The sequence below is a fragment of the Malaclemys terrapin genome, chromosome 2 (genome assembly GCF_027887155.1).
Source record: "Malaclemys terrapin pileata isolate rMalTer1 chromosome 2, rMalTer1.hap1, whole genome shotgun sequence".
Classification (NCBI taxonomy): Eukaryota; Metazoa; Chordata; order Testudines; family Emydidae; genus Malaclemys; species Malaclemys terrapin.
The window spans coordinates 26,420,914-26,445,194 of record NC_071506.1 but is presented as its reverse complement, the minus strand read 5'-3'; the positions used below and the strand labels follow the sequence as shown (position 1 = coordinate 26,445,194).

General features: G+C 44.9%; 1 protein-coding gene across 1 annotated transcript in view; it reads right to left on the bottom strand.

Annotated features, from left to right (window-relative positions):
• The window catches only part of EIF3H (eukaryotic translation initiation factor 3 subunit H), a 142,467-nt gene extending 126,309 nt beyond the window's left edge, over positions 1 to 16,158 (bottom strand). The window contains exon 1 of the mRNA XM_054019857.1: positions 15,996 to 16,158. Within this exon, the coding sequence (XP_053875832.1) occupies positions 15,996 to 16,118 (123 nt within the window). The 5' untranslated portion in view covers positions 16,119 to 16,158. The remainder of the gene's footprint in view (positions 1 to 15,995) is intronic.
• Positions 16,159 to 24,281: the final 8,123 nt, after the last annotated feature.

Here is a 24,281-nt window from a genome sequence, read left to right as displayed (position 1 = left end):
AGGATTATTTTTCAGGCTTCAGCTTCTAGCAGTTCCATATGAAAAGGTTTAGAAGTGACAGCCAAAAGCAGCAGCAATAAACTTTATAATTCAACCACCAATTTTTCACATGGATTGTGCTAAATTTTTACCCTCATAATGAAGTAGAGGAAAGCCTGCAGAGGCAGTTATCCACTACTTGGCCTTAAGAAATTAACAGAATGCGACAGAGCTAAATGAAACAAAATAAACTTGTTTTGTCTATTTACAGCACTATAAAATGCTCTCAAATTTAGAAGCACCTGACACTATTTCAGGATCCTAGCCTCAACATTGGGATTGGAAAAAAAAAAAAAATCATATGTGCTGAAGTAAAATACTGCATTTAAGCATATGAATTATGGAATCCCTCCTTTTACATGCATTCAGTATATATTCCAAAACAGTCATTAAAGTGACACACTGGCACAATGACTGTCATTTTCAATCATTTATTATTTTATTTGTGAAACTGAAGGTTTCCACATGTCCAGGGCACTTGTCTTCACTGAAAATTATGTGAAGAAGTTTTGTTTTAACAGGTTTAGAGATACAGAAAAATCTTCCCTAACGGGAGAACATAAAAACATAAGAACGGCCGTACTGGGTCAGACCAAAGGTCCATCTAGCCCAGTATCCTGTCTACCGACAGTGGCCAATGCCAGGTGCCCCAGAGGGAGTGAACCTAACAGGTAATGATCAAGTGATCTCTCTCCTGCCATCCCTCTCCACCCTCTGACAAACAGAGGCTAGGGACACCATTCCTTACCCATCCTGGCTAATAGCCGTTAATGGACTTAACCTCCATGAATTTATCCAGTTCTCTTTTAAACGCTGTTATAGTCCTAGCCTTCACAACCTCCTCAGGCAAGGAGTTCCACAAGAGTCTTGTGTGCACCTGTGGAAGGGCGACAAGACTGGGACCTGGGTTCTGTTCCCAGCTCTACCACTGACCTGCTGTGCAACCATGGGAAAAGAATGTTATTTCATTTCCCTTTTCCTCAGTTTCCCCATCTTTAAAATGGGACTAATGATACTTGCCTCCTTTGTAAAGCACTTTGATATGTACAAAGTGAAGTGCTGTATAAGAGCTAGGCACTATTTATTATCTCTATAGCAGTACTGGATGATTAAGAGCATTCTAGTTTTATTTCCACTGATAAGGCACAATATGGACGGATAAGGTCATATGATTTTCTGAGGACATCATTTTTGGGGCATAGTTATGGTAGCCTGAGTACATTAAACCACGAATTGGTAAATATTTGAGTCTTCTGAAAGTGTAATCTCAATTCTGAATTTCCTACCTTTTAATGCTTATTTTTTGGTAACTACAACATTTCTATAAGGATTTTTATCTTTAAATTACTAATATGCACTCAAAACCTTAATCTATCTTAACTAATTATTGCTGAGAATTTGCTTAGTTGTTTTTAAACACTCACAGCATGAGATGGAGGAGCAAGAGGGTTTGGGAGAAGGGTCATTCACTCTTCCTTCTGAGATCATGAGGGCCAGCTGGCTAATGCCTATTAAAGAAATGGAGGTGTACACCAGCACACACAAGAGAGGTTCCATACTGCTGAATGCACCAACACCTTTGCAAAACTTAGGAGGCTCTAGGAGGCCTCCAAAGCAACACCATCACATTTCATCCCAGGTGAGGAGTCCAGTAAACCATAATTTCCTTCAGCCTCACATCTACCCTACCAATTTTGATACCAATATTCCTTTGTGGATTTTAAAAGGGGGGGTAAAATCTGGCTTAGAATGGAAAATTAGTTGCCATCTTAATTACTGAGTGGTTGCTTCTGCACAAGAGAGATATGAAAGAATGTGAAATCCTTGGTAGTATCATGCTCATACCACAATGCTAATACTCATCAGGCTGTAGTCAGAGCATTTCAATATGCGTAATCAATATCTCTAATATTTCAATTTAAATAGCATTTGTATTTCACTACACATCAAGGCACAATGAAGTGTACGGTTAAACACAAAGGCAATTTAAAGGAGTATTTTTAACTATGGGCATATTGTTGCAGGCAATGGGCTTACCTAAACACAAAAGGGAACATCTGGCAGTTACTAAGCATATCTAAAAAAATAATTTCCCAAATATATCTTAAAACTTGCCCAAATTATTGATTCTACAACAGTAAGCTGAGCTGCCCATTTTACTAATTCAGAATTCAAGAAATGTATTATTATTTGCTAAATACTGGAAGTACTCTTATAGAATTGCTAAGCATTAGTGAAAAATAAAAAGTATACACATCTATAATCTTAACACTACATGAAATAAAAGATGTGGCAGAGTTATGTTGACAATCACATCTTTGTCTAGAGGGCAATTTTTGGGGGGGGAGGGGGGTAGAGAAGAGAAACGTTTAAACTGGATCCAAAATATTATTTGTGGCAGAGCAAGATTGGGAGTTACTTTAGAAGAAAGCTTTGGACCTAAGCAACAACAAAAAATTGAAAATAAGATGCCTTTAAAACAGTTTGAAAAAATATTATTATTATTTGTTCCAAGTATAAGTGTTCTTGCCAAATTTAATTAACAGAAAACATTTTTCTTGGGCATATAAAACTGCATTTGTTTTGTACTACAGACCTAAATACATCAGACTTTTCAGGACCCAGGTTAGGTACTACACTATTTTGCCAGCTGTCTGCTATATTTTGTCTCTCTTTTCCCTGCATTGTGCCACTCTGCTCACAAACATTGTAGACACTCAATTTTGTAACAATGCCAGGAGAACGCCAAATGTGCATCCTTAATGTTCTAGTGTGGAAGGGAATACGCATTAGATGTCCGCATTTCCAGTCTTTACTGATGCAAACTCCCTCTGCTGTTCTAGTCAAATTACTCAAGCTTTCTGCCTGTTTCCCCATCTATAAAATGACAGGTTTCAGAGTAGCATAAAATGGAGATCATGCTCACAGTAGTGATGAGAGATTAATTTAAAATACTTTGAAGATTAAAGTATTATATAACTGCAAAACAATGATTTAAAAAAAATAAGTGAAAATGCACATTCTTCATCTTGGTAGCAAAGTAACAGCCAGCAAATAAGCACCAAGATCAGACCATAATCAGCCTGTTCAGCAGCTATGCACACATAATTACAATGCAGGAGACCAGTCTGACATACACATCACAAGTGCAGAAAGGAATGAAGCCCAACTGTTGACCACAGCAGCACACAGAAGGGGAGTGTGCCAACTTTCTTTCCGAACAGGAAAAGCTATTGTCAAATGATATTTCGCCTTTGAGCCTTGAAGTGTAACACTGTTCATTGCCCTTAGGCAAAACACTAATTCCTTTTGTCAGGGCATTAGTTTCATAGTGCCAAATGATACCAGATGTTTTTCTTTTATTGAACTCCTCTATACTGTACACTTATCAATGATATAACCTTTCGGTATATATTCCCTCACTGCACTCCTACAGCTTGTTTACAAGCTCCAACTTTGTTCTAATAGCAACTCTTAGCATTTACACCAGGGGTGGCCAAGCTGAGCCTGAGAAGGAGCCAGAATTTACAAATGTACATTGCCAAAGAGCCACAGTAAGATGTCAGCAGCCCCCCATCAGCTCCCCCACCCTGTTCCCAGCACCTCCCACCTACCCCGGCAGCCCCGCCCACTGATCAGCGCCTCCCCATCCCTCCCCGCACCTCCCAATCAGCTGTTTTGTGGCATGCAGGAGGCTCTGAGGGGAGGGGGGAGGAGCGAGGGCACTGCAGAGGAGGGGGCAGGAAGGGGTGGAATGGGGGTAGGGCTTGTGGCAGAGCCAGGGGTTGAGCAGTGAGCACCCCCCAGCACACTGGAAAGTTGGGGCCTGTAGCGCCAGCTCCGGAGTTGATGCCTATACAAGGAGCCGCATATTAAGTTCTGAAAAGTTGCATGTGGCTCCGCACCCACAGGTTGGCCACCCCTGATTTATACTGTTTTTCCAACTACAAGACACTTTTTAAAGCTTTCATCCTCAGAACCAGGATGTAGATATTTCCCCCATTTTACAGATACAAAAATGGAAGCAGGGAGGCTGACTTTTATGCAGTCAGAGTCAACCAATATCAAAGCTCTTTTTAGACCCTACATAAATTCAAAAACCCATGTGGGGGTGGGCAAACAAGTGCATCCATGCCCCAGTACTGTATACCAACCATGCCTGATGTTAGAAAATTAAGATAATACATTATACAAGTTGAAAGGTAAAGCATATGAAATTCTGCAATTCCCAAGGACTAATTTTGGCAACATGAGTAGGATTCCATAGCGGATTCTAATAGTGCACAAGAAACAATCTGCAGCCTCATATCTGCAGAATTCCAAGACTATGAAATCATGTCACTCACCAACTATGCAACTGAATCTTTTACAGCATACCTGAATATGAAATTTATTCCATATTTGTACATTAAAAACTGGGTCTCCTCCAAAGTGAATACCCTGTTTGCGTTCACCTAAAATAAAGTGACAAATGCCTTTGAGTGGTGAAGTAGCAGCTGATTTGGCCTTGGCAGCAACCTCTATCTCAGAAGCAGGAGACTGACTCAGAGGTACTGTTTATGTCCTCATGTCAAAGACCTTAGCTATTGGAGAGGCTAGAAAGTAGTGGTGGTAACACAAGTTCCACAGAAACACTTAGGATTTGTCTACACAGGAGATATTTACCAGTTACCCAATACAGTTACACTGATATAATTCCCTGTGCGGATACTCTTGAGAGTGTCTTTTTTTTAGGTTTAGCTTAAACTTCCTTCAAAGCAACAACAGTTAAACTGAAAAAAGCCACTTTTATACCAGTATAAGAGTGTCCACTTGGGGAGTTATACTGGTGTAACCACATCTATTTAGGGCTTGGCTACACTTGCAAGTTAGAGCGCATTAAAGCAGCCCTAACTCTCGATGTGTCCATACTGGCAAGGCACGTAGAGCGCCTGGACTTTGTAGCTGGAGTGCTCCTGGTAATCCACCTCCATGAGAAGCATAAAGCTTGCTGCGCCCCGGCTGAAACACCCGGGCGTCAGTGTGGACAAGGTGTTGCATTACTGCACTGTGATTGGCACTCCGGAAGCGTCCCATAACCCCCTGACATCAAGTGGCCACTCTTCTCATTGTTTTGAAATCGGCTGCAGGCATGTGAATATCCCCTTTCAAAGCTCTGTTTCTGACAGCCGGCATGCTTATCTGCTCCAGGACAAAGCAAACCATTAGTGTGGAATGCTGCTCTTGTGAGGGGGGGACGGGCGGGGGTCTGCTGCTGTCTGAACTTACAAGACAGCATGCTGACACACACAGCCCCCCAAAACACACTGTCTCTCCCCCCACATACACACAACACACTCCCTGTCACACTCCACCCTCCCCCATTTGAAAAGCACGTTGCAGCCACTTGCACACTGGGATAGCTACCACAATGCACTGCTCTTTGTGGCGTTGCAAGAGCTGCTAATGTGACCACGCCAGTGCGCTTGCAGTTGACAGTGTAAACACACAGCAGCGTTTTCCCTGCTGTGGTCTCCGAAGGCTCATTTAACTCTCAGAGCTCTACATCTGCAAGTGTAGCCAAGCCCTTAAATTCACATCTTCTAGACCAGATCCACACTAAAAAGTTAAGTTGATCCAGCTGTGTCACTCAGGGGTGTGAAGTGTATACACACACACACACACGCACCGAACAGAACAGTTAAGCCAACCTAACACTCAGGCCTTGGCTACACTCGGGACTTCCCAGCACTGCCGCGGCAGCACTGTGAAGCACAAGTGTGATCGCACCGCCAGCACTGCGAGAGCTCTCTCGTAGCGCTGTATGTACTCCACCTCTCCGAGGGGAATAGCTTGCAGCGCTGCGAGCGAGCGTGCAGCCCTACGGGCTCTGATTACACTGGCGCTTTACAGCGCTGCACTCACTGCGCTCGGGGGGGGAGGGGGCGTTTTCACACCCCTGAGCGCAGCAAGTTGCAGCGCTGTTCAGCACCATTGTAACCAAGGCCTCAGTGTGGACAGCACTAGCATTTGAAGTGTAGTCATAGCCTTAGCTTATACCGGTATAACTTTCCTATTTAGACAAGCCCTTAGAATAGTAGAAACAGAATTTCTTTCCCCCACTATAGGCTTTTTGTGCTACTGAGGCTAGTTCATTAGAGGACCTGCTAATGGACCATGAACTTGAAGAATCCCAGATAAACAGCCATCTCATATTGTCTCATTCAAGGACTGCAGAAAAAAAAAAAAAAATTGACCCCATTGGTGTGTCCAAAAGTGGGTTTGCACAAGTAAGACTTCCTGCTCCTTTTCATTGGCTTTTGTTTTCTGAACTATTCTTACAGTCAAGGAGCAGGACTGTGTCACCGTGACTGAATGTGCAAGACAAAAAGAGAAGCAGGGACCCAGGAGAGCAGTACTATTGGTCCTGTGCACCATAGTCTTTAGCACACTCTGATTGGTGCTACTACCTGTCATTTATACAGCTCAAAGATACAATGCATGAGTACAGACAGGTGTATTATATACTGCAGAACACTATGAAATGCTAAAAAATACTCAGCTAGCATCACACTAAAATAGCACTGTGAATCAACATACTCAGCTTCAAAAACATTTCTTTCTTCAAAGGAAATAGTTATAACATGTTAACACCTAACGCTAACCCCTTTCAGTGAAGAAAAAACAGAAATTTTTCCAGTATATTTACTTTGTGCATTTGACAGAACTCTATAAAGCCTGTTTCATTGCTGTATTGATGGTACACATGCTTTGCTGGACTAGGGAAGATGATGCTTACTAGTAACAATGAAAGGTGAAGAGGGAGGAGGCAGAAGTATGTATGAAGAGAAAGGGAAGAGATGGAAGAGAGACAGGCCCAAGGATGTTTGATGTCACTGTTCTTGGGGCTATCCTTCTAAACAACAAAGGACCCTATCGTAGCACACACAGGTACTTGACACATCACAAGCCAAGAGACTCCAGAACACAGCAGAAAAAGAGAAGAGAGGTGGTACAACAATCCTGTTCCCCTCCAGCCTCAGATGCAGAAAACATTCCATTGCAGAAACAAAAACATTTTAATGCACCCACATCTGAGAGGCAAAGAACAACAACAACCTAGGACATCTAGTAGCTTACAGACTTCCAGATGAAAACCCTGTCAACTCCTGGAGGGATTCACAGAGCTGGTGCTCACCATGGTACTAGAATCCTCCAGATTCCTTGTACTCTGTGACATCAGCCTTCACACTGAAATGGTCTATGATACAGTCGTTCTTGATCTCATGGCATACATGTAAACCTTAGGATGCTCCCAAGCACCCTCTGGAACTACACATGCAGCTGCTTCAGCCCAGGAATGGGTATTGGAGCGCGTACCAGCATACCACTCTCCTGGTCTGATCAGCACCTCATAAGTCCTGTCTTACACAAGCCCAGTACATCTACACTGGGAATTTGCAAACAAAAAACACTTAGTATAGATAAGGCCTACAATAACATCCAAAGTTCTCCGAAAAAAATATACCCATTGGCCAAAATTGAAATATTTTGGTGCCTAAAACTTTTACTTAAATAAAAAATAATACAAAAAAAGTTCTAGGTGTCTTAACAATTGAAATTACAATATGATGGCCAACTAGTAGCACTGAAAACTCATATACAGGTAATTTGTTAACTCAGCCAGCAGCCTAGTCATATACAGATGATAGATTAACTCAACCAGCAGATCAAAGCAACAGAAAAGCCCCTACAGCTACTCACCTAAATTCAGAGGTAGGCCCCAAATAAATGAGCACCCACAGTGTCAACTGACTTTAATAGGAGTTTCAGGTGCTTGGCAGTTCTGAAAAACCAAGTCACATATATTTAACTTTAGGCATACAAGTTTTAAAACTTTAGCCATTGTTTATGTGACAGTTAACTACTTCATTTCAGCTATTTATCTGGGACTCCATGATGAGAGTGTTCCAATATCATCCCTGGCATTAGTCTCAATGTCTGATTTAAAAAGATCCCAGCTTGTTTGTGCCTGTTCCTGATCCAGTGAGGATTTTATAAGTACTGTCAATGACACAGGGCCATAGAAAGTAAACCTCAGTTGTGTTTACCATAGAGTAGAAATGAAATCTAAGCAAACATGTTCTTGGCATTATGTGCCCATTTGTATTCTTCTATCTAGGTATATGATCCACTGTTTCACCTGATCACACTACTGTATTTCGGGATATTTGTGCAACTTCTGCTTTGTACTACATTGGATCAAAAGACCCAATACAAAAGACCCTTTCAAAAGAATAATGAACATTTGCCACCATCATGCCTTTTCTCAATGCAAATAGTCTCACTGAAGTGTTTGAAGGATCAATTCCATATCAAATAATCTGGTATGCTAATGCTTCAGTTTCCTGATCACATTTCATTTCCTACCATTAAAAATATCAGGAAACAGAGTGGACTTAACAGAGCCTTCTTAATTTACTTCAAAGTATGGAGATATTTCTAGAATGTGTTTCTCTTCTTCAGGGATATGACCTCTTGCATCTACATGCTTTACAGTGTTGTATTTTAAATTGGTTATTGGAAATGGCATTAGTGCTGAGCATCAAAGAATTGCAGAAGTATGCATAGGAGGCTCTTTATTGTTTAATAAAGAGTTTTATTTACTAATTGTATGAAAGCAAGTGAACATAGTAGAACTTTGGAGGTTGTGCTACGTCTCTCAGCTGGGGCAACTAACATTTTCACAAACCAATAAAGTTACTCAAGTGTGTAATTGTTTACAGGATCAGGACCCATATGAATTGCAAAACTATTACACTAAACAAAAGGTAAGTGTGTCAAGTCAAACATTCAGAAAAATCATCAAATGCCAGAATTAAGGTTACACAATAAAACACATTCTATCAAATGCCAATGGCTATAGAACTGACTAAAAATAGGATGTGGGACAAGGTAAAAAAGGTATCATCCAAATCCACGAGTGTACGTGGTGTGGGAGAGGGGAATACACCTCCATCTCCTGGTTTTAAGAGGTGGAAATATCAAGACAGAGTGTTGAAAGTGATGCTTTGAAAAGAATTGCTGTCACTTAAAGGTTGGTCATATTGAAAGTAATCTTCATGAAATAACTAGTATAGATCAATACCCAGTAGTAGCAACTATTTTCCACTCTGAAGCTATCCATACTGATTTTAAAAGAAGTTAGTTTCTCAGCTCTAAGGACCAAGATCTCCTTTAATTATATTCATGGATTTCATGGGAGTGGGAGTGTATGGAAATACTGCAGGCAAACAGGAAATTAAGAGAGTACTATTAAAGAAAACTATATTGCAGTATTCCAGAAGTAAATGCCCAGTTTTTGCTATTAGAGAGGCAAGGTGGTGAGATAATATCTTGCATTGGACCAACTCCTGCTGATGAGAGAGAGACACTTTCGAGCCACACGGAGCTATTCTTCAGGTCTGGGAAAGATACCCCAAGCATCACAATTAAATGCAAGGTGAAACAGATGGTTTATCACAACTAATCTGCAGATATTTTAAGCACCAAAGTATCTTTTTCCTCAGGCTACCAAAAGGAACATGACTATGTAACACTACTTAAAAATTTCAACTCTATTTTGGAAGAAAAGTGAGACAGCACTTTAAGTGTGTTTTTGATAACTGTAAGTGGACTGGTCATCTCCTGAGCACTCCCTCATGGCCTGAGGTCGATCTGCAGGTGCACTGCCTCAGTTTCCCTCTTCTTCAGCTTAGGGCCCCTTAAATCAAACAACTTTTCATTGATTCAGCCAAATCTCTGCTCGGGACTGGATTAAAACAACAAAATCATACCAAAGACATTATACAAAATGAAGGTACATTGTGTATCCAAAAGTCATCTGCGTGGTGTGAAGAATAAAACTAAAGCCCAAATGCCTTTGACCACTTGAAAAGCACAACTATTAAAACTGCTTTAGTCAAATAGATGAATTGTTTTTATAAAACAATTAAATCAAGTACTTGTACAACTTACCAAGAGTACAAGTCAGTGTAGTTATAATGCATCCCCAGTAGCTGGAACTTTGTCAGCTAGAGACTCTCAAATGCCCAATTTATAAATCAATTCAACACAATGAGAAAGGAATACTGTTTGCATCAAAACTCGTGGATTACCAGATGAATAATGCCAAATACGTAAACTGAACTTGTATTTTTACATGTAAAGAGGGTGGGAGAGACATCTTTTTGCACATATACAATTATTTGTTCAAGATTTCCAACTTTTATATGCGGTTAATCAAAAGTGTGATTTATCATATTAGGCCTTCAGAATTCAATCAGTGATAATAGCTCAGTCTAACAACTTTAAAATGCCAGTTTATTTATAATTTGCAGTGTTTTTAATCTTACTATGGCTCTCTGGTTTTCAAATTGAACAGCATATTGAGTTAAAGAATAATGAATGATTTATTTTCCCCTAGGAAAAAGTGAAACTTGATGGTTCTACCCAATAGTATTCTGGATGGAACACCTCTGAAGACAAAAAAGGTGAAGATAAAATTACAGTTATTTTGTTAAAATATAGGTAGTCAAATATAGGTCCTATTTCTAGATCATTTCTACCTCTGTGAACGTGGGCAAAGCTGTCTTTGCACCTCAGGTCTCCCATTTGTAAAAGGGAAATTACTATTAATAATTATTTATATTACAGTAGTACATAGAGGTCAGGGCCCCACAGCGATAGACACTACATAAACCAAAAAAAAAAAAAGAATAGTGCTTGTCCCAATGAGCTTGCAACCTAAGCTAAAAATAACTACCTACCTTTCAGTGAAGTCTTGAGGATTTATTCTTAAATGCCTACAAAGGACTTAAAGATCCTTGAATGGAAGCCACTATAAAGTACAACACGATTTAAAATAAACCACTGAAATTCAAGTAAAATCAAAAAAATATTTGAAACAGTATTGAGGTAGCAACTCTGGAGCTGCTCTACAGTAATTTATGAATATTGTATGTTGGCCTGGTTATTGGGATGTTTACTGTATGGATTAGTTTAATAGTGGGCTGTAACAAACCACCAAGAAGGAATTAAATACCTCAAGAACAATCACCCTGCAGCAAACACTTGACCGTTAAGGGACAAAGGCCAAACTATTAGCTTTGAAGATTTTCCCTCCTCCCCAACCAACCTGCACAACTAATTTTGTCCAGAAGGACCAAAGCCCAGGAACACAGAATGTCACAGGAACACTGGCTGTTGAAAAAGAAAGCGTCCCTCATAGGAGAGGAAGGTAGTTGTTCAGAGGAGTTATTCCAGCGACCAACGATGAGACACAAGCAGCTGTTCCGGTGTCTGAAGAAATTAGGTTGCCAAAAGGCTTACCATCCCTGATAGCAAGATAGACATGCTGTTTTTGAATCCTTTCTAAAATATTTGTTCCTACTGCAAAATAAACAATACTTTGTTTTTAAAATGCTGTTTGGTCATTATATAAACCACTGGTCACAGATTCCTGAAGGGATGAACAACAGATGCCAAACCCAGTCAGACCTGCTAGGTAAGCACAGATCAAACACATGGTACTGTAGCCCAGCGCCCAGTCTAAGAGTGGATGAACTGCGGAATTCCGCCCCATGATAAACAAAGACATGAGCATGCCTGAGGGGGTGCACTCAGAGACCAGAAAATGGATAGAGGTGCAGCTAGCGATGTAACCATATCAAACAAATATTAACAGAGAGAGAAATTAATGTTTCCCTTCTTAACGTATGAATGTTTGTTACACAAACAGTATGCACACTTTCCAAAGATCACTCTTATTTAATATTTATTAAATTGTAAACTCTTAGGGCAGGAATATATCCTAAAGCAGCTATGTGGCTGCTCTGATTTACACTTGGACTAGGGAAGCTGCAGTTTGAGAAAGAGGAAGTTCTGACTCCCTGATGCCCTCTCACCCAATATCAAATAAATCTCTGCACTATAGAGAATCAGTCCTCTGATCTCCAAGTTACTTTGCCCCAGTGAAAGATTCTAGCAAGCTTCATTCTGTTCTTACCATAATCAGAAATGTTATAAAAGAAGAAAGATAAAATACAACAAAATGCTTAGGAGAGAGTAACAAAGACTGTTTACTCAAACAGAATGAAAGAATATAATGGAAGGCTTTTGTAACATTGCATGAAGTGATTCTAGAAGAGATATTTCATTTTTTTGGTAGTAACTTTCATTCTTGTGTCCTGCCTTCACTGAGACCAAGAATTTAGCAACATTCAAAATGGGGTTGGATATTTCTCTGAATGTTTTTGATATCTGTATCTGTCATAATTATAACAAAACTTCCTGAAGGGGTATTTCTGGAGGCGTTTGACCTCTTGCTTCAGAGCTCAACCTATCTGAGTTCAGGATGTGACCTAACATAAACACGTCCTGGTCCAGGACTGGGAAGCCTAAATGCTACAATAATACAAACAACAATCATCATAAGGAGCAGATTATCCCACATTTTTCTACTGCAAGGTTCTCACACCTTCCTCTTAAGCATTTGATCCAATAGGGGGAATTCTCATGTTACTATAGACATGGGGTTCTCCATCTGGGGGTTGAGACCCCCCCCCCAGGGGATCATGAGGTTCTTACATGAGGGGTCGCAAGCTGTCAGCCTCCACCCCAAACCCTGATTTGCCTCAAGCATTTATAATGGTGTTATAAATTAAAAACACTTTTTAATATATTTAAGGGGGTGTTCACTCAGAGGCTTGCTGTGTGAAAGGGGTCACCAGTACAAAACTTTGAGAACCACTCTATAGACAAAGATGCCATGAATCTTTTCAAGATCTCAGGATTTAGTGCAGTGGTTCTCAAACTTTTGTACTGGTGACCCCTTTCACACAGCAAGCCTCTGCGTACAACCTCCACCCTTATAAATTTAAAAAAACGTTTTTATATATTTAACACCATTATAAATACTGGATGCAAAGCCGGGTTTGAGGTGGAGTCTGGCAGCTCGCGACCCCCAGTTTGAGAACCCCTGATCTAGTGGGAATTCCAGGATCCTTTTCTCCCAGAAACAGCTCAAGTAGCTGCCTCTGCTGTTGCTCTCAGCTTTCCCAAGCAGCGGCAGCATGCTATTTAGCGGACTCTCCTCAGTTTTCACACTTCTGCAGTTTAAGAAAGCTATTACTAGCCCCACCAACACTGCACAATGTCTGCAGAGACAGGAAGAGAATTCTGCAATGGTTTACACTCATTTCACATTTGGAAGAGTCTCTTCTCAAGCACAAAAATCAAAAACACTATTTTAATGAGGAGTACTTGTGGCACCTTAGAGAATAACAAATTTATTTGGGCATAAGCTTTCGTGGATTAAAACCCACTTTGCCCAAATAAATTTGTTAGTCTCTAAGGCCTGGTCCCCACTAAGTCCCCAAATCGGACTAAGGTACGCAAATTCAGCTAAGTTAATAACGTAGCTGAATTCGAAGTACCTTAGTCCGAACTTACCGCAGTCCAGACGCGGCAGGAAGTCTCCCCCCGTCGATGCCGCGTACTCCTCTCGGCGAGCTGGAGTACCGGCGCCGACTGTGAGCACTTCTGGGATCGATCCGGGATCGATTTATCGCGTCTTAACCAGACGCGATAAATCGATCCCAGAACATCGATGGCGTGCCGCCGGACCCTCCGGTAAGTGAAGACTTGGTCTAAGGTGCCACAAGTACTCCTCATTCTTTTTGCTGATACAGATTAATACGGCTACCACTCTGAAACCTGTCACTATTTTAATGGGCAGATTTACCTCCCTTCACCCAGTCACTCACTACACTTTGTGATTCTGGAACAGTAATGGAAAGTTATAATTAAGGCTCCGTGACTGTCACGGATTCCGTGACCTCCATGACTTCTGCAGCGGCCGGTGCGCCTGACCTGGGGGCCGCCTGATCAGGCTCGGGCAGCCCCATGGCCAGGTGCACCGGCCGCTGCTGGGGCAGTCTCGGGCCGCCACTCCGCACCCCCCAGCAGCAGGAGTTTGAGTGTGGGGGGGGGGGGTGGGCGGGAAGGGGAGAGGAGTGTGTTAGGGCTGGGCAGTGCTTACCTGGGAGGAGGGGGGCCCTCCCCAGAAGAGCAACAGGAACTCAGCTCCTAGCTTTACATGCTTTCCCGCCTGCAGGCACCCCCCCTGCAGCGGGGGGGAGGGATAGCTCAGTGGTTTGAGCTTCGGCCTGCTAAACCCAGGGTTGTGAGTTCAATCCTTGAGGGGGCCATCTAGGGATCTAGGGCAAAATCAGTACTTGGTCCTGCTAGTGAAGGCAGGGGGCTGGACTCGATGACCTTTCAAGGTCCCTTCCAGTTCTAGGAGATAGGATATCTCCATTATTTTTTTTTTTTTATAGCTCCCATTGGCCACAGTTCCCAGCCAATGGGAGCTGCAGAACCGGGGCTTGGGGCAGAGTGGAGGCAGTATATGGACCTCGGGTTGCCACTTCCCAGGAGCTGGGTAGGGAACCTGCCCCAGCCCCTTGCTCCCTGGGCTGCGACCACCCACAAGCATCTGTGGTGCCCCCTCAGGCCACGACTCCTCCTCCCCAGCATCTGTAGCGCCCACGGCGCCCTCCAGGGCCTCCCTCCCAAGCCGCCTCCCCCCCACACACAAAGTTTTAATCAGGGGTATACAGTAAAAGTCCAGACCAGTCAGCTTAACTACAGTACCCAGAAAGATACTGGAGCAAATAATTAAGCAATCAATTTGTGAACACCGATAAGATAATAAGGTGATAAGTAACAATCAGCATGAATTTGTCAAGAACAAATAGTGTCAACCCAACCTAATAGCTTTCTTTGACAGGATAGCAAGCCTTGTGGATAGGGAGGAAGGGGTAGATAATACTTAGTCCTTCCATGAGTGGAGGGGACTGGACTAGAAGAACTCTGGAGGTTCTTTCCAATCCTGTGATTCTATGTTTTATTTGTACCGTTAGTATGCTAAACAGGGGCAAGACCCAGGTAGCGGGTCGCAACGGATTCCATTCCCAATACCTAGGGCCCTACCAAATTCACAGCCACGAAAAATGCATCGGACTGTGAAATCTGGGCTCCCTCCATGAAATATGGTCTTTTGTGTGCTTTTACCTTATCCTATATAGATTTCACTGTGAAGACCAGCATTTCTCAAATTGGGGGTTCTGACCCAAAAAGGAGTTTTGTGTGTGTGTGAGGGGGTGATGACAAGGTTATTTTAGGGGGGCTGCGGTTCTGCTACCCTTACTTCTGTGCTGCCTTCAAAACTGGGCAGCTGAAGAGTGGCAGATGTTGGCCAGGATCCCAGCTCTGAAGGCAGCGCCCCGCCAGCAGCAGTGCAGACGTAAGGGTGCCAATACCATACCATGCTACCCTTACTTCTGTGCTGCCGCCTTCAGAGCTGGGCGGTTGGAGAGTGGCGGCTGCTGACTGAGGGCACAGCTCTGTAGGCAGCAGCAGCGTAGAAATAAAGGTGGCAATACCATACCCTGCCACCCTTACTTCTGCACTGCTGCTGGCAGCGGCTCTGCCTTCAGAGCTGGGATTCTGGCCAGCAACTACTGCTCTGCAACTGCCCAGCTCTGAAGGCAGCGCCGCTGGCAGCAGCACAGAAGTAAGGGTGGCAGTACCGCAACCCCCTTCCAAAAAACCTCCTTTTTGGGTCAGGACCCCTACGATTACAATACCGTGCAATTTCAGATTTAAATAACTGAAATCATAAAATTTATGGTTTTTAAAATCCTATGATGGTGAAATTGACCAGGCGGCCGCACGTGTGTCCACCTCTGCAGCGCCACTTCCGCCTCCCCCCCCCACCCCCGCGACACACGAAAACGCCCACCCCCCCCGGGGCGGGGGTGCTGAAAACCGACTCTCCCCGCAGAGGCGATTCTACAAACCGCGCTGCCGCCGGCCCGCACGCGGCCCTGGCCAGGCGGCCGCACAGACCCTCCCCTCCGGCTCCGCTTACTCACCAGCCCGTCGATCTGCACCTGCTTGACGGCCGAGTCCCCCGGGGCCGCCTTGCTCCTGGCTTTGCTGGCGGCTGCGGAGGAGCCGGTGCTGGCGGCCACCGTGGTTTCCTTGCGAGACGCCATGTTAAGAGACGCTTCTCCCACGCCGGCCGGAAAGAGAAAAATGGAACACCGGAAGCGTGGCTAAGGCCCCGGAGGTGGGTTGTGAATGCCTTCCGGACGGAAACTAAGGGAAAGATCAAAAGGGGCCGGGGTAGAGTGGAGGGTCCCCGCTTGACGCATGCGCAGAAAATACTCTGATTCCCGGGACACACTGCGCGTGCGTAGAAGAAAATCGGGGGTCAGGGCCCCGGAGAAAGCTGCGCATGCGCATCAGTGATCACCCATCAAGTCTGTTTTCGCGTGTCACACACAAACACAGAAACGTGGAGAGCGCGGGGGAGCTCTGAACGCGTCCGGGCCACCGTGTTCGTGTCAGTATGAGAGTGGCCGCTAGGCTGCGTTTACACGGGCGGGTTGTACCACGTCAGAGCATGGGGATAGCTGGGGTGGCTACACTTAGGGGAAGGCGCTGTGCTGGAGCAGCATGAGTCTAGCCGCGTCCACACTAGGGGCTGTGTCGGGATAGAAAAACGTCACTCCCCAACTGACATAGGACTGCCCGTACAAAACCAGCACGTGTCCCAGCGCTAACAGCTGTTGGATCGTATTTCTCTAGGACAGGTGATTGCATAAGACCAGGGCTGAATGAATCAGAGGCTAAGGGTTTGCACTGGGATCCACCAACAGGCAGGACTGGAGGAAAATGAGGGTTTGGTGCTGAGGATTTCCCAACAGGATATGTTCTAGGGGCAAGGGACAGGGGACAAGCATAGGCAACTAGTAACTGCTTATAGTGGGGGAGCACAATGGCAGACTCCCTCCTCACCGCACAGTCAACTTCCTGGTGACTGCCAGGGCACCCTCCAGCAACACCCTCTTGACCACAGCGCCCCCCTGACCATGGAACCCTGGGCGCTCACCCACCCTTAAAGTCGGCCTAGTCAGGGTTGGCCTTAGGGAAAATGGTGCCCTAGGCAAATTTGTATTTTGGTGCCCTGACCCCCAACTCCCCACCCATTGCCCCTGCCTCCCCCAGCCACCCACTCATCACCCCTGCTGCCTCCCTGGGCTCCCCACCCCTCCCCCAGGCAATGTTGCCTACCCTCCCCATTGCCCCAACTGACTCCCCAAGCTCCAGGCAGGTTAATCCAGACACACACTCAAGCAGGTAACTGCGGCTACTGGCCACAAGGAAGGGATGCAACTCAGCAGGCTTCTCTGCACCCCATCTGGCAACGCTGTACCGCCAGCCCAGTCTTGCTGCCCTGCTCTGGGCGAGTGCTTTGATGCTGATGCCTTTCCCAGACATGTCCCTTCAACTGCACTGAGCCCAAGTCACACCATTGCAGAAATCGGGGTGGGGTGGGGAGGGGACATGTGACCTCATATGTCGCCTATGGGGACAAGGGTTGGCACTGAGGATCTTCCAACAGGAAGGGCTAGAGAAGAGGAAAGGAAGGGCTGTACTGGGGATTTTCCAGGGGACCACCACAGGGGCAAAGGGTTTTCACTGGAGATGTCTACACAGCAGATAAACACCTATTGCTGGCCTGTGGCAGCTGACTCGGGCTCATGAGGCTATAAAATTGCAGTGTAGACGTTCTGGCTCCAGACCAAGCATCTACACCAGGGGTCTCAAACTCAAATGACGACGAGGACCACATGAGAACTAGTACATTGGCCCGAGGGCCGCATTACTGACACCTCCCCCCCGCGCCGCCCTCGGCCCCACCCCCACTCCACCCCTTCCATGAGGCCCCGCCCATTCCCTGCCCCAATTCCACCCCCTCCCTGCCCCCAGGGGGTACAAGAGGGGTGTGGCATGGGCTCAGGGCAGGGAGTTGGGGTGTGGGGTGCAGGAGGGGTGAGGGGTGTGGCAGGAGGTCAGGGTGCAGGAGGGGTGTGGCAGAGGGCTCAGGGCAGTGGGGGGAGCTGTGAGGGGTACAGCAGGAGGGGGTTCAGGGCAGGGGGTCAGAGTGAAAGGTGCGGCATGGGGCTCAGGGCAGGCAGGCAAGGAGCCTTCCCTGCCCCCGCTGCGCGTCGGGCCTGAGCCGCTCTAGGTAAATGCGGGGGGGGGGGAGCTCGCGGGCCACAGAAAATAACCCCCTGGGCCGCATGTTTGAGACCCCTGATCTACACAGCAATGTTTTAGCCCAACATTCTGAGCCCTGCATGCCTGAGTTAGCTGAGCCTGCAGCCATGCCACGGGTCTTTTATTTCAGTGTAGACAAACCCTAACAGACCAGATTTATGTGAAGCAATGACATTAGCCCTGAGCCTATATAAAGAAGTATAGTGGTACATTGTGAGGTATGATATTATAGGAAGTGATACAAATGTGAGGGGGATCAGTGTCCTCCACAGAACAGGTTGAAATATTAGATGTAATTTCCTGTGTTTTAGTAGACTTTGGAAAGAACTTTATGCAAAAACAAAAGACTAGCTTTCCTTCTACTTATTTAAAATTCTAGACTACCCTGCCAATGGCAATTTATATTCTATAGTAATACCAATAATTGTGCTCCAAGAGACTCGTGCTACCAGGATGTTGTTCTCATCAGATTCAAAAGTGGAAACATTAAATTTTTTTCCACTTTATTGTTTGTTTTAAATAAATAAAAAAAGGTTACTCACCTTGTGCAGTAACTGAGGTTCAAGATGTGTGTCCCTGTGGGTGCTCCACTTCAGGTGTTGGTGCATCCCTGCGCCTTCGCTAGGAGAGTTTCAGCAGCAGTGCCCGTGCGGGTCATGCATGCACAATGCCTGTGTCATGGCCCCATTGGCACCCATTGTGCGCGCAACCCATACCTCTCGGTTCCTTCTCTACCATAGAGTACTTTTACAGACTCCAAAATAGATGGGAGGAGGGTGGATAATGGAGCAGCCATGGGGGGAGGACACCTCGAAGAACCTCCGTTACTTCACAAGGTGAGTAACCTTCTCTTCTTCTTCCAGTGATGTCCTGTAGATGCTCCACTTCCGGAGAGCCACTGTAGAGCAGCGCCCTCATGAGGATGGAAGGGGCTTTGGAGTTGGTTGGTTGATAGAGGATAGCACCGCTAGGCCTACCTGTGCATTTGATTCTGGGCCCTGTGTAATTGCATAGTGTCTTGCAAACGTGCTCAGAGGCCCAGGTGGCAGCTCTACATATATCTGTGAGTGGGACATTGCTAAGAAAGGGTATGGATGAAGCCATTGATCTACTAGAATGTGTTCTGGTGAGAGTTGTATGCCAGTTATATAACCTAGGTGAATACAACCCGAAATCCATTTTGATAGTCTCTGCGCTGATATGGAGTCTCCTTTGGATTGTGCTGCGATCGATATGAATAGTTTTGGGGATTTTCTAAAAGGTTTGGTTCTATCGAGGTAAAATGTCAAAGCCTGTCTAAGGGGTGTAGTCTAGCTTCCTGTGCATTCTCATGTGGTCTGGGGAAGAATGCGGGAAGGTGTATAGGTTGATTAATGTGGAAAGATGAAGAAATTTTGGGCACATATTTTGGATGTGTCCTCATAGTAACCTTGTTGTTGTGAGAGGCTACCGGTGTGGTGCTTCTGCTTTCTCCTGTTGATATTACTCGGCTGCATGCGTGTGTTCCCTCTGTGTGCTGCCCCAGCTCTGCGCAGATAGCTGACACAGCAAACCCGATGAGATCCCCCAATAACCACAGAGTCTAGTAAAGTACAAAGGCACCTCAGCCAGGTTTATTGCAACCCTGACACAATTTCAGTTCCCCGTAGATTACTTAGTCTACCGGGCATACTGCTAGAAAGTGCCGCTCGGCAATGGACTCAGCTCAGTGGCGGGACTTTCCACTGCCCCCTCAGCCGGACAAAGACACCACCCCAGGGATACATTTTTATACACAGGTACAAACAAGTTACACATCACTCCTGACGTATTGAGGTTCAACCCCTCTACGTAGCAAGGTACAACCCCTCTACGTAGTAAGGTGCCGCCTCTCACCTTGTACATGTTGGTTCGATCAAAACAACTCTATCCATCATTTTACCCTTTTGCCCCTGTCATTGGGATGGGTCGGCCTGTTCCATGTTATCTGTGGAATGTTCCGGTATGGTATGTCTTGGTACCATGTTTATACTTTAACTTTGCTAGGTGAATATATATTTATGCAATATCAGCCCTTTCCTTGCCAACTTCTGTGAGCAGGCCTGCCTCTTGCTCACAGCTTAACTTTGCTTCATGTTAGCAAAGTCTTGACCATTACTTTAGTTCAGGCCTTAGGCCTCGTACCAGGCCTCTGATACCAAGGTTTATTTCTCAGGGCCTCCTCTTACTACAATTGTCCTTAAAAAATATGGTATATGCCATGAATGCCCATATCTTATCCACACGTCTGGCCAATGTGATTGCTATGAAGAATGTGACTTTCTTGGATAGGTGTAGTAAAGAGCAAGTCGTCAGGGATTCAAATGATAGTCTAGAAAGGTATTTTAAAACCAAATTTAGGTCCCATGACGGCCTGGGTGTGTGCAGTTCAGGGTAGATTGTCTGAATTCCTTTGAGGAAGTGATTGGATGGGCAAATAGTGTTGTGCCATCAATTTTTTGGTGGAAGGCGTTGATAGCGGCTACGTATTCTTTAGTCAAACTAAGAGATGGTCCTGATTTTTTTAGTATGAAAAGGAGAGGTGTGAAGACCGTAGTGACTTGTTTGTCAGTGCACCATGTAGTGAATCATTTCCACTTCTGCAGGTAAGTTTTACAAATAGTAGACCTTCTACTGTTTAGTAGGATATGCTTGACCTGTTCCAAGCAGGCTAGTTCATCATGAATGAAACATGGAGGAACCATGCTTTCAGGTACAGCATCTCCACGTTTGGGTGGTGAGTCCATCCTGTGTTTTGTGATAGAAGGTCCATCTGCAGTGATTGGAGCACATACTGCCATCCATGTTAGGTAAGGATACCACATCTGCCTGGGCCAGTTGAAGCTATCAGGATGATCCTGGCTTTGTCAGTTCTTACTTTGTGTATCACTCTCATTAATATTGGTATGGGTGGAAATGCATATAGGAGAGGGGCTTGCCATTTTAGTAGGAATGCATCGCCCATCAATCGGGGTACCAGTCCTGCTCTGGAGCAGAATTGCAGGCATTTGTTGTTTCGATCTGTCACAAAGAGATCTATGTCCGGCTGGCCCCATTGTTGGAATGTTTTGTAATATCACGTCATTCATCTCCCATTCGTGATTGTGATGAAATTGTCTGCTGAGTGTGCATGCAGTGGTGTTCTCAGATCCCAGCAGATAGGAGGCTGAGATGTTGATATTGTTACAGATGCACCAGGTCCAAAGTTTCATGGCTTCAGTGCATAATGACTGTGATAAGGCTCCTCCCTGTCTGTTTATGTAGAATATGCAAGCAATGTTGTCGGTCATTACTTGAATGTTGATTCTTTAGCATAGACAGAAAGTGGAAGCAAGTGTTGCGAACTGCCCAGAGTTCTAACAGATTTATGTGCAGGCTTATTTCTTCAGGGGACCACTGTCCCTGAATCATGGACCGTTGCATGTGTGCTCCCCATCCTATGAGGGAGGTGTCTGTTGTGAGTATCAGTGATCCCGTGTAATGAAATCCCTGAACATACATTGCTGGGTTGTGTCCACCACATTAGCGACTCCCTGACTATGGGTGGTATTGCGAGTCATCTGTTTAAGCCGTGTTTGTGCAGCCTGTAGACAGTTGCTAACCAGCCCTGCAGATGGCGCATGTGCAGGCACAAATATTTGGACAGGGTGTGTGGCAATATGAAAATAAGCATCTTGTAAGTCGAGGGCTGAAAACCAGTCCCCCTGTTCCAGTGCTAGTATGATTGTTACTAATGTGACCATCCTGAATCTTTGTCTTCTGACAAACTTGTTCAGTTTTCTGAGATCCAAGGTGGGTCAACATCCCCTATTTTTCTTCTGGGTGCAGAAGTAATGGGAGTAGAAACCCTTCCCTCTGTGTTCAGTGTGAACTTTTTCCACTGCACCTAGTTGTATCAGATGATTTACTTCTTGACGCAGTAGGTACTTGTGAGAAGGGTCCATGAAGAGGCATGGGGAGCGGTATTGGGGAGGAAGTATAGAGACAAATGAGATGGAATAGCCATGCTGATGGTTTCTAGGGCCCATCTGTCCATGGTGATGGAATAACACCTTGGATAGAAGGGGAAGAGTCAGTCTCCAAAAAGATGTATGGATAGTGTCGTCAGCACTATAATAAGTGGGAAGTCGTTCAGACCCTCAACCAATCTTTCAGATTTTCTGTTTTGAAGAAGAAGATTGAGACACCAATGATGGTGGTGGTCTGCACCTTTGTGGTCTCTGTCTCTGCCTTTGTTGTTCATATGGGCGATGTTGTTGTTGTGGGCAAGGTTGATATCTGTTTCGTTGGTGATTGGTACCTGTTTTGTCTCCGCTTTGTGGCAGGTGTATAAACGCCAACATATGACGGGTCACCCAGGAGTCCTTCATGGTGTGTAACACCTCATTAGTTTTTGCTGCAAAGAGCTTCTCACCATCAAATGGCAGGTCTTCCACTGTGGATTGGATTTCATGTGGGAACCCTGAGTTCAACCATAAAGCCCGGATGACTACAGCAGTAGCAGTGGATCTTGCTGCTTTGTCCACTGTATCCAAGGATGCCTGTAATACTGTCCTTGCTATAAGCTGTTGTTCGGAAACCAATAATTTGAATGGTTCTCTTTTTTCCCCCCCCCGAATGTCATTAATAACATCTATACATTTACCATAGTTCCTGTGATTATATTTGGCCAGCACTGTGGCATAGCTGGCAACTCTGATTAATGTGGAGGAGGAATAGACCTTGCAGCCAAACAGGTCTAGTCTTTTACCATCTTCATCACAGGGGGTGGACCTACACTGTTGTTGTCTCCCTCTCTGGTTGGCCACCTCTATGACACTTGAATTCAGTGTGGGGTGAGTAAATAAGAACTCTGTGCCTTTTGAGGGGACATATTTGTTGTCAGCCAGTGATGTTCCCCTGGTGTTATCTGGAATGGTGATTTGCTAGGTCACTCCAATCCTCAACTTTGGGAGCCAGCCTTACCCTGCTCTGCTGTGAGAACCCCCACTCCTAGGCTGTTCACACGTAGCTTCTGGCATGTACGCTGCTCCCAGCTACATGAGTGAGCACTTTTGGCCAGCCGCTGCTTGGATTGTGCAACTGAATGACACGAGCCAATATCTCCGGTCCCATACACAACCCTAGGAACCTCCATCTTGCAGTGTCCAGTTATGCCCACTGGATGCTGCAAGCTTATATGAGTTTGTCAATTTAACAAAGAAATTGATATGTACCAGGCTTGTTATCCCAAGGGGAGTCTCTGACACGCTTCAAACCAAATGCACTGCTTCGGGTAGAATAAACAAACAAATTTATTAACTACAAAAGATAGATTTTAAGTGTTTATAAGTCTAAGCATAACAAGTCGGATTTGGTCAAATGAAATAAAGGCAAAACGCATTCTAAGCTGATCTTAATACTTTCAGTGCCCTTACAAACTTAGATGCGTCTCACCACAGGCTGGCTGGTTGCCCTTCAGCCAGGCTCTCTCCTTTGATCAGCACTTCAGTCACTTGGTGGTGGTGTCTGTAGATGGAGATGGAAACGAGAGCAAGCATGGCAAACATCTCTCCCTTTTATCATGTCCTTTCTTCCCTCTTCTTGGTTTTGCACCCCTCCTTCAGAGTCAGGTGAGCATTACCTCATCATAGTCCTGAACTGACTAAGGGAAGGGAGGTGACTCACTGTCCAACAGATCCTTTGTTGCTGCCTATGTCAGTGTCCTTTGTTCCTGTGAGGCTGGGCTGGGTTTGTCCCATACATGCCCTGATGAGGTGTGAACTGCCCCTCTGCTCTTAGAGAGTTTTGCCTGGGCCTCTGCTCCTGGAGAGTTTTTGCCTGGCCTTGTTTTAAGCCATAAGGACACATTTTCAGCATCATAACTATATATATATATATATGAAATTACAACCTATAACAACAATGCTCAGTGCATCATGAGCCTTCCAAAGACACTCAACATGACAAACTTTGCATTGGATACCACACAGTCATATTATAAGGATGAACATGGGGGTGCAGGGTTTTCCAGGAGGCATGATAATCTGTATGTTATTCCCTGATAACCAGAAACTTCTATGCTTAAATTCTGT